This window comes from Peromyscus californicus, unplaced genomic scaffold (assembly GCF_007827085.1).
Source record: "Peromyscus californicus insignis strain IS unplaced genomic scaffold, ASM782708v3 Scaffold_8__1_contigs__length_139910024, whole genome shotgun sequence".
In the NCBI taxonomy this organism is placed as follows: Eukaryota; Metazoa; Chordata; class Mammalia; order Rodentia; family Cricetidae; genus Peromyscus; species Peromyscus californicus.
This window is the reverse complement of record NW_026294606.1, coordinates 115,725,366-115,739,176: the sequence shown is the minus strand read 5'-3', so window position 1 is coordinate 115,739,176 and position 13,811 is coordinate 115,725,366. Positions and strand designations below refer to the sequence as shown.

General features: G+C 54.1%; 1 protein-coding gene and 1 long non-coding RNA gene across 5 annotated transcripts in view; both read left to right on the top strand.

Annotated features, from left to right (window-relative positions):
* Positions 1–13,811, top strand: part of Ndrg4 (NDRG family member 4) — a 36,442-nt gene that overhangs the window by 338 nt on the left and 22,293 nt on the right. For 2 of the 4 annotated variants that reach the window (XM_052729636.1, XM_052729635.1), the window contains exon 1: positions 102–259. The exons of 1 other annotated variant lie outside the window; for it this stretch is intronic. In XM_052729636.1, the coding sequence (XP_052585596.1) occupies positions 223–259 (37 nt within the window). In that variant the 5' untranslated portion in view covers positions 102–222. Of the gene's footprint in view, positions 1–100; positions 260–13,811 lie in introns of those variants that run through there. One more of the 4 variants, XM_052729633.1, reaches the window with a different exon arrangement.
* LOC128104672 (uncharacterized) lies at positions 266–13,408 on the top strand. Its single transcript, XR_008216046.1, has 3 exons — positions 266–1,576; positions 1,609–12,601; positions 12,873–13,408. It is a non-coding gene; the product is annotated as an uncharacterized LOC128104672 (long non-coding RNA).

Below are 13,811 nucleotides of genomic sequence, written 5' to 3'. Positions count from 1 at the left end.
TCCCCCCCTTTCGGCGCTCACCCCGGCCAGGTGGCGGCGGGTGCCTTTTGGGGTGCGCGGCTGTGCCATTGGTGGATTTTTTTAAACCCTGCTGGAGGGGGCGGTGAGCGCTCCGCTCTCCCGGCTGCTGCTCCCGCCGCTCCGGCTCTCCCGCCGCTCCTCTCTGCGGCTGCCGCGCGCCTCGCCCCGGGCGGCCCAGCGCGCTCCTCCCCGGACGCCGAGATGAAGGTGCTGGGACACAGGCTCCAACTGCTGACAGGTACCCAGCCCGCCGCCGATCGATCGCCGCTGCCGCTTTCCGACTGGGAGCGGGCTCGAGGCGCGGTGGCCCGGGTTGGAAGGGACACTCCCGGGTGCGCGTTCCCAGTGGAGCGAAACCTGAGGCACACCGGGCTCTACCGAGTCCCCCGCGCCGGCGTCTGGGAGGGTGGAGCGCCTGCGCCGCGGGATCGCAGACCGCGGGAGAGGCCCCCGAGGTGTCCCGCCAGCGGAGCTCCCAGCAGCATCCCCCAAGGAGCTCCGGAGTCTGTCTTCCAATCAACTCTGGCGTGTCCCCCGAGAAAGCAGCCCTGGGCCTCCTGGGGGAGCGGGGAGAACCTGTGAAGGGCCTCTTCCTGCTCTCCTGTGATGGTCAGAACCACCTTTCTCTCTGGGGAGAAGTTTCTTGCTGGAAGTAGAGTCAAGTGGCCTGGGAAGGTGGAAGCTAGGTTAAATCGTGATGGCTGGGGCCATCCACCTTGGGGCCACCGGGGAGAAGAAACCAGATGTCCTGCTGAGGGCATCCTGGGGCCAGTGGCTGGAATGTCTTGGAGAAGATAGATGCCTAGAGGAGATGGGAAAGGGAGGAAGGACAGGGGCCAGGTGTCTGAACGGTAGATGCTCCTCACACGTGAAGCCCAGCAGCACTGGAGGCTTCTGTGTTCAGGGTGGAGGTGGACACCTGGGCTGGAGGTGACAGCCCCTGTCCAGACCCCATTGGACCCAGCTGGGCCTTTGTCAGGTGCTCCACCCATGTGTACCTGATGAACATATTCCAAGAGATGCCTTCCGACACCTGGGGTCCTGGTAGAACACAGGACCCTTGCTGTAAGGTGAGGAAGGGGCCGCAGCCCTGCGTGTGTACTCAGGAAACGGGATGAGATCAGGGGCAGGGAGCAGAAGGGTTCCAAGATTAGAGCAGGCGGCTGCTTTGAAAAGCACTGAAAGTAGAACTTTCTGTTCATGGAAAGGGAGGTCACATTTCAAGCTGAAGAGTCAAGGGGTGGTCTGTGTGTACCCTAGGGTGTGAGTGACTTGATCTGGGAGTGGCGTAGCACTGGAGGGCCTGTGTGTGTGTGTGTGTGTGTGTGTGTGTGTGTGTGTGTGTGTGTGAGCGTGTGTGTGGTAGGGATGGTGGTGGATGGAGTTACAGGAGGGAAGTAGGTGAAAATTTGGTCTGTGTGTGTGTGTGTGCGTGTGCGCGCGCGCGCGTGCATGTGTGTGTGGTGGGGTGTTAGAAGAGGAAAGTAGGCCAGATGAGGGTTTGGGCTGTATGCTAAACCACAGTGGGCCGTGCTGGGCTCATAGAGAAGGGCAGGTGGAGATTTCCTGGGGCCTTGAGAAGGGCAGGTGGAGATTTCCTGGGGCCTTGGAACCCCTGGCTGGGTGTTTTTGGCGCCCACCACCTCCTTCCAGCTTTTCCTTATGGCACTCACTGAGACAGACCTGGCCATTCACCTTGAAGAGAGCTGTAGCCACATTAACTTCCCCAAAACACTCAGACTGGAGGAGAGGGTCTGTGAAGCCTGGGGTTCAGAGTCCTGCTTCAGGGCAGAACCAGGTCCTCTCATCCCCATCTGGCCCTCAGAGGGAGTGGATAATATAATGATGGCCCCACAGTGGGGGTCTGGACATTGGTTCCGTGTGCAGGGTGCTCTCAGGCTCTCGGTGAGCTGGGGCAGGCTTTCTGAACCCTGGCCAGGTTTCCACAGGACTCTTACTGTCGTAAGCCCCCCAATGTGCTCGGCCCAGCAGTGGCCAGGTGTGGTGGCACACCTGTAGTCTTGTCACCCGGAGGCTGAAGCATGAGGATGGTGCGTTTAGGGCCAGCCTGGGCTATGCCATAAGTTCTGCGTCCCTTCTTGTTATCTCCCTCAACACCTCCCCTCCCCCAGCCCCCTTTGGTCTTCTTCCTGTCTCATAGGTTTGGATTCAAACTCTAGCCACAGATAGTAGTGATCTCAAACAGGCTGTTTAACCTCCAGCTTTTTTTTTTTTAAGACAGGGTTTCTCTGTGTAGCTTTGGTGCCTGTCCTGGATCTCGCTCTGTAGACCAGGCTGTCCTCGAACTCACAGAGATCTGCCTGGCTCTGCCTCTCGAGTGCCAGGATTAAAGGTGTGCGCCGCCACCACCTCGATACCTCCAGCTTATTGTCTCATAGAGACACCTAAGAGATGTCATGAGGTCTTCTGAGACAGAGAAGCATCTGGCAGGTGATCTACCTTGGTCTCTGAGCTCACTCCTCAGTGCCCTGAGGTCTCCTGTCCCCTCTTCTCCACAGTATCCAGTCCCCTCCAGGGTCTCCTAATCCCCTCATGGGCTCTCTGTACAGTAGGCCTCTGAGGACCAGGAAATCCCACTCCCTCACTACAGCCCAGCACCCCAGTGAAGCAGTGGTGTGTACTGAGATGAATGAGCTGGAGAAGGAAGAGTCGGGGTCCCAATTCCAGTCCCCAAAGGCAGTTCTGTGCCTCAGTTTCCCCTCAACAGGCCCACCAATGATCAGGCACTATTTAAATGTATCCTGTAAAACTGTGGGAGACACTCCATGACTATGGTGGTTTGAATGAGAACGGTCCCATAGCCTCATATACTTGAAAACTTAGTCCCCAGCTGGGAGGAGTGGGGTCAGGAAGTGGGGTTTCCAGGTCCTCAGATGTGGGGAGATGGACACTCTGTCCCACTGTATGGAAGAGAAGCTGGTACCACTCTCATGAAGAGCAAAATTGGTAGTGGTGTATCAGGTCGTAACAATGTGTGATTGTGCCCCTGCAGTTGAAGTTTTAGGAACAAATCAGGGTGAGCACAGAGGTGTCCACTGAGGACGCCTGTCATTATTCATTGGAGAAAGTGGCCAGAGCCAGTTTGAAGCAGCTGTGGACACATGCACTGCCAGAGGTGGTTTACCCGCCACACAGGTGTCCCCTGCAGACTGTGTGATGACAGGTATGTGGTGACAGGTATGTGGTGACAGTGGTGGTGACGGCTGGCAGGTATGTGGCATTCTCCGCTTGTTCGGGCGCAGTCTGAGGTGCCATCACGTGAGCAGCGTCCTTCCCCTTTTAAGGGAACTGAGGCACAAAACAGAAAAATCACTTCCAGGAGGTTACGTAGAGGACTGGCTGGACTTCAGCCAGGAGAGCTACTCTAGAGTCAGAGACGTTTCCTTAGAACCCCATTTCCTGTGTTAAAAAGTAGCATTTTCATTTTCAAGGCTGGAGCTCTTTAGCCCCAAAACAAAGCTTTTTCGGGGTGGTTATGGGCATTGAAAAAGCCATGGTGAGTAGATGGCAGAAATCACGGCGCCTTTCCTCTGTCTCCCAGGACGTACACAGTTTTTACTACTTCTTTCCTCATTTTTCTGGTGAATGCATGTTACATGAACATCAAGTTTACCTTTTTTTTTAAAGGCAGACTCTTTTGTAGCTCAGGTTGGCCTTGAACTTAGTATAAACTGAAGATGACCTTGATATTCGGATCCTCCTGCCTCCACTTCCCAAGTGCTGGAGTTATGAGAGTGTGCCACCATGTCCCGTTGGTATGGTGCTGGGGATTGAACCCATGATTTAAATTCACACCAGGCAAGCCCTGTACCAACCGAGCAGCATCCCCAGCACTTAAGTTCTGCTCTTGCAAACTGAGAACTAGCCAGGCATGACCGTTCACACCTGTGATCCTAACACTTAGGAGGCTGAGGGAAGATGGTAGGTTTGGGCTAGCCTGGGTTACAGAGGGAGATAGCCTCAACAAAAATAAAAATACAGATAAATAAAACTGAAAACTCGCAGATTCAGGAGAGAAGTGTGAGGGCTGTGGTTCCAAGGAAGCTCGTCCGGCAAGCTCAGAGAGAGTGCTAGATCTGTCTTGCTGAGGGGGAGATCTAGGGATGAAGTCGGTCTAAGGGCATGTGTGAGCTGGCCTTCCAGAACTGAGGGGGAAAAGATTCTGCAGCCAAGTGAGCATCCCAGGCAGAGGTAGAGCTACAGTATGCATTTTCCTACTTTCCGCCTCATAGCATAAATACATACCTCAGTTTCCCCTTTATGTATTCAGGGTGTACTAGCCAGAAGAATGGCCCTAAGCGGGTATTTTGACCTTAGTCCTTCGAACCTAGGAAGGTTAGCATACATACTAAAGGGACCATGCTGATGAGATTGAAGATTTCATCTGGAGAAAGTTCCTGGATTAGCAGGTGGGCCCTCTGTGTACCTACTCCCCCCTACCCCCCGTAAGAGGTGGGCAGAAACTGTCCTAATACAGAAACAGAGGCCCAGAGCAAGCTGCTCTGCTGTTGGCCAGGTGATAGGGAGGGCCACCGAGCCAAGATGGGAGGAGCACTGCCTGGAGGAAGGGAGGAGTCTGCCTCCCAGACCCCTTGACTTCACCCAGCAGTGCTGATTGCAGGGCTTCAGCCCTCCAGAACTGTGAGGGAGTCAAGTTCAGGTCATGAAAATTCATCTTGATGACGCCACCAAGATAATGAAGATTTATCAGACCTGGTACTGGAAAGTGACCTTCTGCGGAGAAGGTGGGCAGGTCCCTCAGGGTTGGGGACTGCCGGGATGCTTCCCATCAGCCCTGGCTGTATGACCTGGAGCTGAGCTTGACTGTACCCCGATGTAGTCCTCGGCTCAGCTGAGAAAGCTCCATGGAAGCCTGAATTGGCTGTGTGCATCCACCCTGTCTGCCACACCCTAGTCCCCTCAGGTACAGAAGAATGTGTACACACACACACACACACACACACACACACACACACACACACACACACAGAGAGAGAGAGAGAGAGAGAGAGAGAGACAGACAGACAGACAGACAGACAGACAGAGACAGAGAGACAGACAGACAGAGATAGAGAGACCCACACTCTTCCTGGCTCTTAAGCCTTTGAAGTCCAATCTTTGGATGAAATGTCTGCTGCAGAGTGACTGATGGAACACACATCTTTGGGACATACCAGCTTCTTCAGCCCACTTCAGGCAGGTAGCAGGGTTGGTACTATGCCTGTGGGTGTGCCCCATCCAAGGCAGGTGGGAAGAGACAGGGGCCTCAGTCACTTTGGAGGACACAGAGGAAATACTGGGTGTCTTTCTCCAGAGTATGGGCATGGCCCCATAGCTGAGTCTAGTGTTTGTAACCTTCAGGCCATACTCTGTATCCAACATTGTTTCCCCATGACTCTGGTGGCCAGACCTTGGGTACCAGAAATGGCTTTTAGCAGTGTTAACCCCTTGATACGCTGTGGTGGATGTGCCTGGTAGGCTGGGGTGGGGCCAGGACCCTTCCCGTGGTGAGGTGATCCTTGTAGATAATGCCCAAGCCTGCTCCTCACCCACATGGCAGGGTGCTAGGCTGTTGATGCCAAAGCCTTCCCAGCTGTGGGGTGCTCTCTGGCACATGACGGGGGTCAAAGTTGACTTGGGGGTTCACCACCATGGCTCAGGAGGCACCTTTGGCAATTCCTGTATTTGAAGAGCCCTGTACTGTCCTAGAGTGGATGGTGGTGTGCCCATTGGAATGTGGGGAGAACAGCCTCTCTCCAGGCCGGAAAGACCCCCTGAGCCCACTGTATGACTGTGTGTGTGGTTTCCGTAGGGACAGATGCTGAGCTTCACTTGGCCCTTTGAGCCCAGGACAGGGGGGACTTGGAAAGGCAAGTTGGGCTCCACTCTTGTTCATTTGGTTGTTGGGACCGGCAGATTCCTTAGGCCCTTCCTCATGACGGATCATCCTCTGATGCGCCCAGCAAGGAACTCTTCCCTGAGGATTCCAACAAAAGCCTGCTCTGAGTGGAGGTCCGGCCTCACCCTGAGCCCTCTCTAAGACGTGGCCGTGTGCCCCATCCACTTGGCTTCCATAGAACATCACTCTGGTCCTCATACTCACCTGTGGACTCTGTCTGGTCTCCGAGTTCATGTTGGAAGCGCCAGCCTCCCGAAGACCTGGGTACACACTCCACTCTTCTTCATTTTTCTGCCCTGTCTCTCCTCCACCTGGCCCATGTCTGAAAACAGACACCTTCCCCTTCCCCTGGCCTCTTCTCCCCAAGATTTTCCCAGTGACCCAGAACAAGTGTCAAGCCACCCTGCCCTCTGCCTACCCCCCCCCCCCCCCCCCCGTGTCTTTCATATCTGAAGGCCCTGCTGTTTCTGCTTAAAGCACCCGGCTCAGAGGGCTTCTTTCATCCCATCTGGTCTCATACTTTCTGTGTAGCTGAGGATGATCTTGAACTTCTGAACTTCGGCCTCTACCTCCCAAGTGCTGGGGTTATAGGAGCCACCTCGGGGCCCTGCCTCAGTTTCTCTATCAGCTTTCAAGGCTGATGTGACTGGCTCTACTCCGCCTTTTCTGCTCATGCCCTGTCCTCTCCCCCACTGCTCTGCTCCAATTGCCTGTTTCCTTTCCTTGAACCCACCAAGCAGACAAGCACTCACCTTTGACCTTGGTTGTTCCTCTATCTTGGATGCTCTTCCCAGACTCCCAGGCCTTCTTCTTGCCTTCCTCAAGCCTTTGCTTATGTCTCTTCAGCAAGGTGACACCTCTAACCACCCTGATTTAAACTGCAACCCCCAGTCCGCACTCTGTCCCTTCCGTGGCCTCCATCTGCAAAAGCACACAGATCTGACAGTTGTTTGCTCTGCTCCAGCCCCACACAGGTTGGAATCTGTTGTCAGTGTTTTCTCCCTAGTTCCTGAGACAGGGCCTGAAGCCTACAGGTCTCGTATCTCTTACATGACTGAGACCAAAGATGGTTCAGATTTCAGAGTTCTTAGAATTGGGGATGTTTGACTGTTCTCATGGAGCATCCCTGGCCACCGAACCCAGGGTCTGCAATGCTCAGATTAAAACTTTGAGTGTGGGGTGGGGTGATCGTGTGTGTGTGTGTGTGTGTGTGTGTGTGTGTGTGTGTGTGTGTGTGTGTGTGTATCACACGCCTTTAACCCTAGTGCTCGGGAGGCAGAGGCAAGCAGATCTCTGTGAGTTGGAGGCCAGCCTAGTCTACAGAGCGAGTGCCAGGACAGCCAGAGTTACACAGAGAAACCCTGTCTCGGAGAGAGGGAAAAAAAACTTAAAAACAAAACCTTGACTGTCATGTGGATGTTCAGAGAACAATAGACCTCAAATGATGCCCTCCAAAGTTTCCAAGTTTAACTGGATGAGGTGGCACACACATGTGACCGTCCCTGGGCAGCCGAGGCAGGATGGAGAGGTCAAGGTCATATCTCAGAGCATTGCAGGCCTTCACATTTGTGAGGTCCACCAGTGACCTGTGCCCAGATTATGTCTGGCCGGTGAATGGCTTGGGTCACCTGCTCACCACTGGGCCACCATCATCCCTACCTAAAGCACGTAGATTAAGGATTTCAGACCCTCCAAGGGAGGCATGGATGCTGCCACATGAGGAGATGACACAGGTGGCATCCTCCTACAGACCGGGCACTTGAGAGGAGGAGGCTGGCAGGTGGTTGGCGCCGTGCGGTCCTTTTCCGTGGGACATCGATTTCTAAAGTGCTAATTAAACAGGTGGTTTGGAGAGGCCTTGGTGAGGAAAATGCCCTTAGGAAGGTGTGTGTCAGCCTCTGTCCTGAGAGCGTGTTACAGAATCTGGGCTAGGGGAGGTCTGCTGCCTCAGCTTATCACCTTTCTGAATCCTGCACCAGGATCCGGGACAAGTGTGTCTTGGTTTCTGGGAAATTCGCCAGGCCGGGCAGACACAGCTGAGTTGAGTGGGATGCCTGTGCTGAGGAACTTTGAGAATCTGTGACGAAAGCGCCAAACGAAGCTTTGAACTCGGGTAGGTCGCGGTTACCCGTGCGGGTGCCAACCAGTGCAGTCCTGTGAGCTGTGGGCCAGGGATGGGAGCTCAAGACCCCCGGAGAGAATGTCAGCAGGGGACTGTTGTTGCTGTGGGGATGTAGTGGGTGGGAGACTGCCGTGGGCTGACTGCAGGACCAGGAGCATGGGCACTTCCTGTGTGCATGTGGAAAAGGCCCGCCCGTTCCCTCCCTGTGACCTCTTTGTGCATGTAGGGTGGGTCTCTTCGCCAAGAAAAATTGTCTCAAACGTACATTAGTGTCAACTGTATGTGACAGAAACCCGATGACAGTCACAGATGAAGCAGATTGTCCCCCTCTTCCACACGGGGCCTGGATTCCTAGTTACCTGTGTTGCTTGGGTGCTGCTCTATCTATTGCCCCTGTCATTCCTCGCATCCTGCCTCTGCATCCAAGGTGGCTGCTCAAGCTCCTGCCATCATATCTGCGTTCTAGCCAACCGGCAGAAAGAGCCAAAGCCCGGTTTATCTCGGGCCAGTGAGATGATGGTTCACTGGATAAAGGCATTTGTCGCGGGGCCCGATAACCTGAGTTCCAGCCACCGAAACCCGAGAACTGACTCCCACAAAGTGTCCTCTGACCTTCACAAGCAGGTTATAGCACGTGCACACCCATCCATGCACACACCAAAACAAAACAACGATATACCTCATCCTTAAAGAATGCTACGCCCAAGTCGCATGCTACACACTCAGATGTTACATCTCACGGTCATGAGTATCAGTCCCATTGCCCACCTGCTCATCTAAAATTCTGGGACCTCTCAGTGAGGAAAGGGGGACAACGGGTATCGGGTTGGCATCATCTCTGCTGAAGCGGGACCCTGCTTGGGCTCCACACAGTTGCTGCCAGTGGATGTGGTTAGGATTTCTGTTCCCTGTGCCCTGGGTCTAGGGACTAGAAGGTTCCTGCCTGGAGCTGTGTTGTCTAGAGGAACGGAGTCACACAGTGGTGCTGTGCCTCCACTTCCAGCTTCAGAGAGAGCCGCTGGCCATCTTGAGCGCATGCTTGAAATCTGGCCACCTCTGAGGCTGGGAGCACCCCACAGTTCATGGCAAGTTGGCAGCACAGCTCGGCTGCCCTTGCTGTCTCAGGAGCCTGGAGATAGTAGAGCGGTGTCAGCAGCACAGTGTGCTCTGGAGAATGCTGCTGCAGAGACCGGGATGGCAGGCGGGGACCAGCAGCAGTGAGAGGACCCGAGGCAGGGATTGGAGGGCAAGGAAGCTGAAGCCATTTATGTCCCCGTTTTCTTCGGAGGCCTGTGAGGGAGCTGGATTGTTTGTTTGGTTTGCTTTGGTCTCTCTATGTGGCTCTAGCTGTCCTGGAGTTCACTCTGTAGACCCGGCTGGCCTCAAATTTGCAGAGATCCTCCGGCCCCTGCTTCTGAGTGCTGGGATTAAAGGCAGGCACCACGCCCAGCCGAGGGAGCTGTTATTAAAAGTCAATCTTAAAGTTCCAAACAGTCCGCTGTGATTTCAAAGACAAATCCATGAGTGGTGAGAACTCACAATGGACTGGGAGACACCCCACAAGTGAGGACCAGAGTTCAGCCCCCCAGAACCCGTGGAAATGCTGCCATCTGTAATCCTAAGGAAGCAAAAAGATTTGCAGAGTAAGCTGCATGACTGAGATGGGAACTCCAAGTTTAGGGGAGACCCTACCTTGATGTGTGAGGTGGAGCACCATCAAAGAGAACACCTGATGTCACCTTGATCCTACACACACACACACACACACACACACACACACACACACACACACACACACACACACACGTCCCTCATCTTGTAGGCGACAATTCTAAATCTTTTTGTACCTGATGAAATAAAACATGATGGATCCCCCAGCATGCACAGGCCCCAAGTTTGATTTTCAGCACTGACAAAGAAAAGGATAATATAAGCCAGATTTCTCACCATTTGATAAAGGAAAGAAGCTCGATTAAATCTGTGGTGGTGTCCAACTGTACTTAAAGGAGTTAGAAGTCTAGTTCCAGGCTCCTTGTATGGTCACAGGAGGATGGATGTAGAGCAAACGTTCATGTTAGTACCGTACATCCCCTGGCTCTGGGCAGATAGGACCTGGAGCAGTGATACTTGTTTCCACATCCTGCTTCCTAAACCGCATCCTCTGTAACAACAGCCTGGGACCCTGGAGAAGAAGGTGCCATGGGGCATGCAGAGAACCCTAGAGAAGTATGTGCAGTGCCAAATGCAGCCGGACAGTTAGTGGTTGCTCAAAACGTGATGGGTTCGTGTTGAAAGGACAAAGTGCCAACTGAGAAGGGATGCGAGGTGGCCAAACAGAATTTATGTTCTGTGGAATCAATCTCTAAGAGTCTGTTGTGGTATGGTGAAATGATGGGATGGATAGCTACATGGAGGAGAAAGGGTAGCCCTTTCTCACAGACTCCCAGCTAGCAACTGGACAGAAGGATGGAAATAGAAAATTATCATTTGACCAACGCCACAGTAAGAATTGTGGACAAGAGTCATCAAGGGCTACTAAAATTAGCCTGGGAAAGCATGAGAAGAAAGGGGGTGTTGGCGGAGTACCTTCCTGTGTGATAACCAGTTACAAAGAGAGATAGTTCCAGCAGCAGAGAAGCCCAGCAGGTGACACCTCCCATCCACGATCAAGGTCGCCAGCCCCTGTGGCGGCGGCTCGGAGCAGCACCATGAGTCCACTGGCCAGGCAGGTCTGAGCCCGCACGCGGTTTCGCCTCTGTCCTTGCCCCAAATGCCTGACATTGAACCTAATCAAGATCGAGCACAGACTGAGGGCATTGTTCAAGTTCACTGACCAGACTTTCTTCCAGAGTGTCACAGTTAGGAAAAACCAAGGATGGGGCCTGTGCCAGCTGGAGAGTGAGGAGCCGTGACAGCCAAGTGTTACTAGGTCCTGAACCCCCGCACCCCAGCATCAGGCCTGCTGACAGCGCGGTACCCATGCTGTCTTTCATATCTCTTCCAACTATATTTGTGCCTCCATAGCATGAGACCATTGTGGGAAGCTGGGCCAAAGGTGTGCATGGGAAGTTCTGGAGTGTGTGTGTGTGTGTGTGTGTGTGTGTGTGTGTGTGTGTGTGTGTGTGTGTTATAGTTTATCTGTAAGATAAAGTGGGGGAAACACTATGGTTTATTGCAAGTGGTTTTTGTCCTCATCGATGTGTAAAATGTGTTGCCTATGATCCAGTGGTGTCTTAGAGGAGATGAAATTTGATATATGGAATAGAAACCTGTTTGATCACCTCCAAACCAACACCCTTCCTGACAGGTGAATTGTTACTTTACCTGGAGTCATGTGCGGATTTCGTTTTGATTTTGCTGACACAGGCACCTGCTTGGTGCATATTTCTTACATAAATGGGATTTTTTTTTTTTTTTGGTTTTTCGAGACAGGGTAAATGGGATTTTTTTTTTATACTTACTGTGTGGCACATCCTTGTCCCTAACTGTGTGTTTCAGAGTGACGCTGTCTTTTTTAGGGTTGCATGACATCCTAAGCGTGGGTGCTCTCTATGTAAGTGGTCTTCCGTTCTCGTGAACTGCTTGAGCATTTTCATTCTTCTAGCAGAGTTTGGGGGTCCTCAGATACGTCTCTCAGCACACCTATGGCATTTCCTTTAGGCTTTGTACCCAGCCGCAGAATTACAGCGTTGGCAGGCTACCAGGCTGCCCCCAGCAGTCCCCTCCCCGCCCTGGAGGCCTCACTGACAGGAACTAACATCGTCTTCCAGTTTGTAGCCAATGAAGAACATGATAATGGCTGGGGTCGGGGAGCAGACACTTGTAGGAACCCCGTGAGAAAGCAGGAGAGCAGGTCTCTTTCAGGTCTAGAACAAACCCAGGGGCAGCAGTTAGAGGGGAAACTGGAAAGCCAGCCAGAGAAGAAGCATCCTATGTCCTCAGGTCCAGCCTGCATCTCCCCAGGGAGGTGGAACCCCTGCTGCATGGGGACGTTCCCGGACCCTCCCCGGGTTCACAGCACCTTCCCTGGAGCACGCCTCTCCTTCCATGCTGTCTTCATTAGTGAGATGGAGACACTGAAGAAGGGTTCCCACCCTCTGTGGTCAGGATAGGGAAAAGGGGCAGGCAGCATCCAGGGGGGATGGCTCCGCCCCCTAATGAGAAGAAAGGGGGTGGTTCTGGGGTTCAGGGTCAGGTGTGGTTGGAGCAGTGGGGGACCCTGGACCAGCCACATCTGGAAGGGTGTTGGGATGTGCAGGTTTGGTGGCTGTCCTTGTGACCTCCTTCCCTGTGCTGGGGACCCCTCCCCCGAGGGCTGTTGGCCTTCTGGTGTTTGTTCATTTGGCTATTCTTGTGATGATAGGCCTTGTAACTGTCAGGAATGCAGCACAGCTGGGCAGCAGGGACTGGCCTTGATCTTGACTGGCCAGGTGCCCTCGTAGGTGGAAAACAGACGCCTCCCTCAGTCCTCTCTTCCGCCTTGGCGTCCCTGGAACACCTGGACGTCGTTTGTCGTTTGTCGCCTTGACGCTGCTCAGGTCTTGTGACTCCCTTCTAGTGTTTCTGGGTGGGCAGTTAATGGGCTCTCGGGGGGCAAGGAACACCCCAGGACAATGAATGTTGGAAGGAGTCCCACTGGGGAGACACTCTAAAATCCCCATATGTATCTCCAGCATCCTTCCCCTGCCTGTCCTACACTGACTGACAGGTCCACCTAGAAATAGCAGGGTGGGGCCTGACTAGTACTTGAGCGGGAGACAAAAGTCTAACGTTTCAGTTTTTCTTTCTTCCATGTGGTGCTGGAGACAGGAAGTAGAGATCCCCTCCGGATGGGCACCGCACAGCTACAGCCCAGCCCAGCATGGCCTCATGCAGCTGCGGTCTCTGCAGCCCCACCCCACCCCCTAAGCTTTCCATGGTGGGCAATGGAGGCCACAGCTCCTCTGCATGACAGCGGCCTCCTTGTGATCTGTCCACACAAAGCCGGGCAGTGAGTGATGGCGGACACTGCCCAGCACTGTAGGGACCATGGCGTGGCCTGACCACTGTAAGTGGGAGGGTTGGGGGCCACCCCAGCCCTGTTTCGATTGAAGGCTCCACAAGCCTCTAGGGAATGAGTGGTCTAGAGGAAAAAGAGCAGAGGGGAGAGAATATGGTGGCATTTTCAGGCCCCAGGGCTGCCTGTCATCCACCTGCTTCACTCAGATCTCAACCGGGCTCCACCAGGAAGACATACTTCCTCCACCACCCAGCTGCTGGGGGGGGGGGGGATGTAACCTCCTGAGGAAGAATGTCCTTTGCTGCCCTCAGGGAAATGTCACTCTAGCCTCTGCCGGACAGCGCCCCCTCCATCGTCCCCCCCCCCCCCCCCCCCCCCCCCCGCATTCTCCCCCAGCAGGCTGAACTGACCATCTCCCTAGGGCGGAGGCAGTCTGGGTTCTCTCATTATCTCTCCCCACCCCTTCCCTGCCACTCCCCCATCACAGACCATCTGTCCTTGCACTGCCCACCCTCAGCCCTTTTAATAGCACGGTCCCTAGAGAGACGGGCCTCCAGGTGGCTTCACAGCGGGTGGGGGAGGGCGGGACATCCCGGTGCCTTGAGATGAGGTGGGTGTCAGGGAGGCAGGTGGCTAGGAAAGTCCTAATGAGGGAGGTTTCTCTGAGGTGGGCGCCTTGCTGAGCTCCCACTGGGGTGGATGGATGAGTGCGCACACAGCAGACAGGAGGGGAGGAAAGGGCAGAGGGA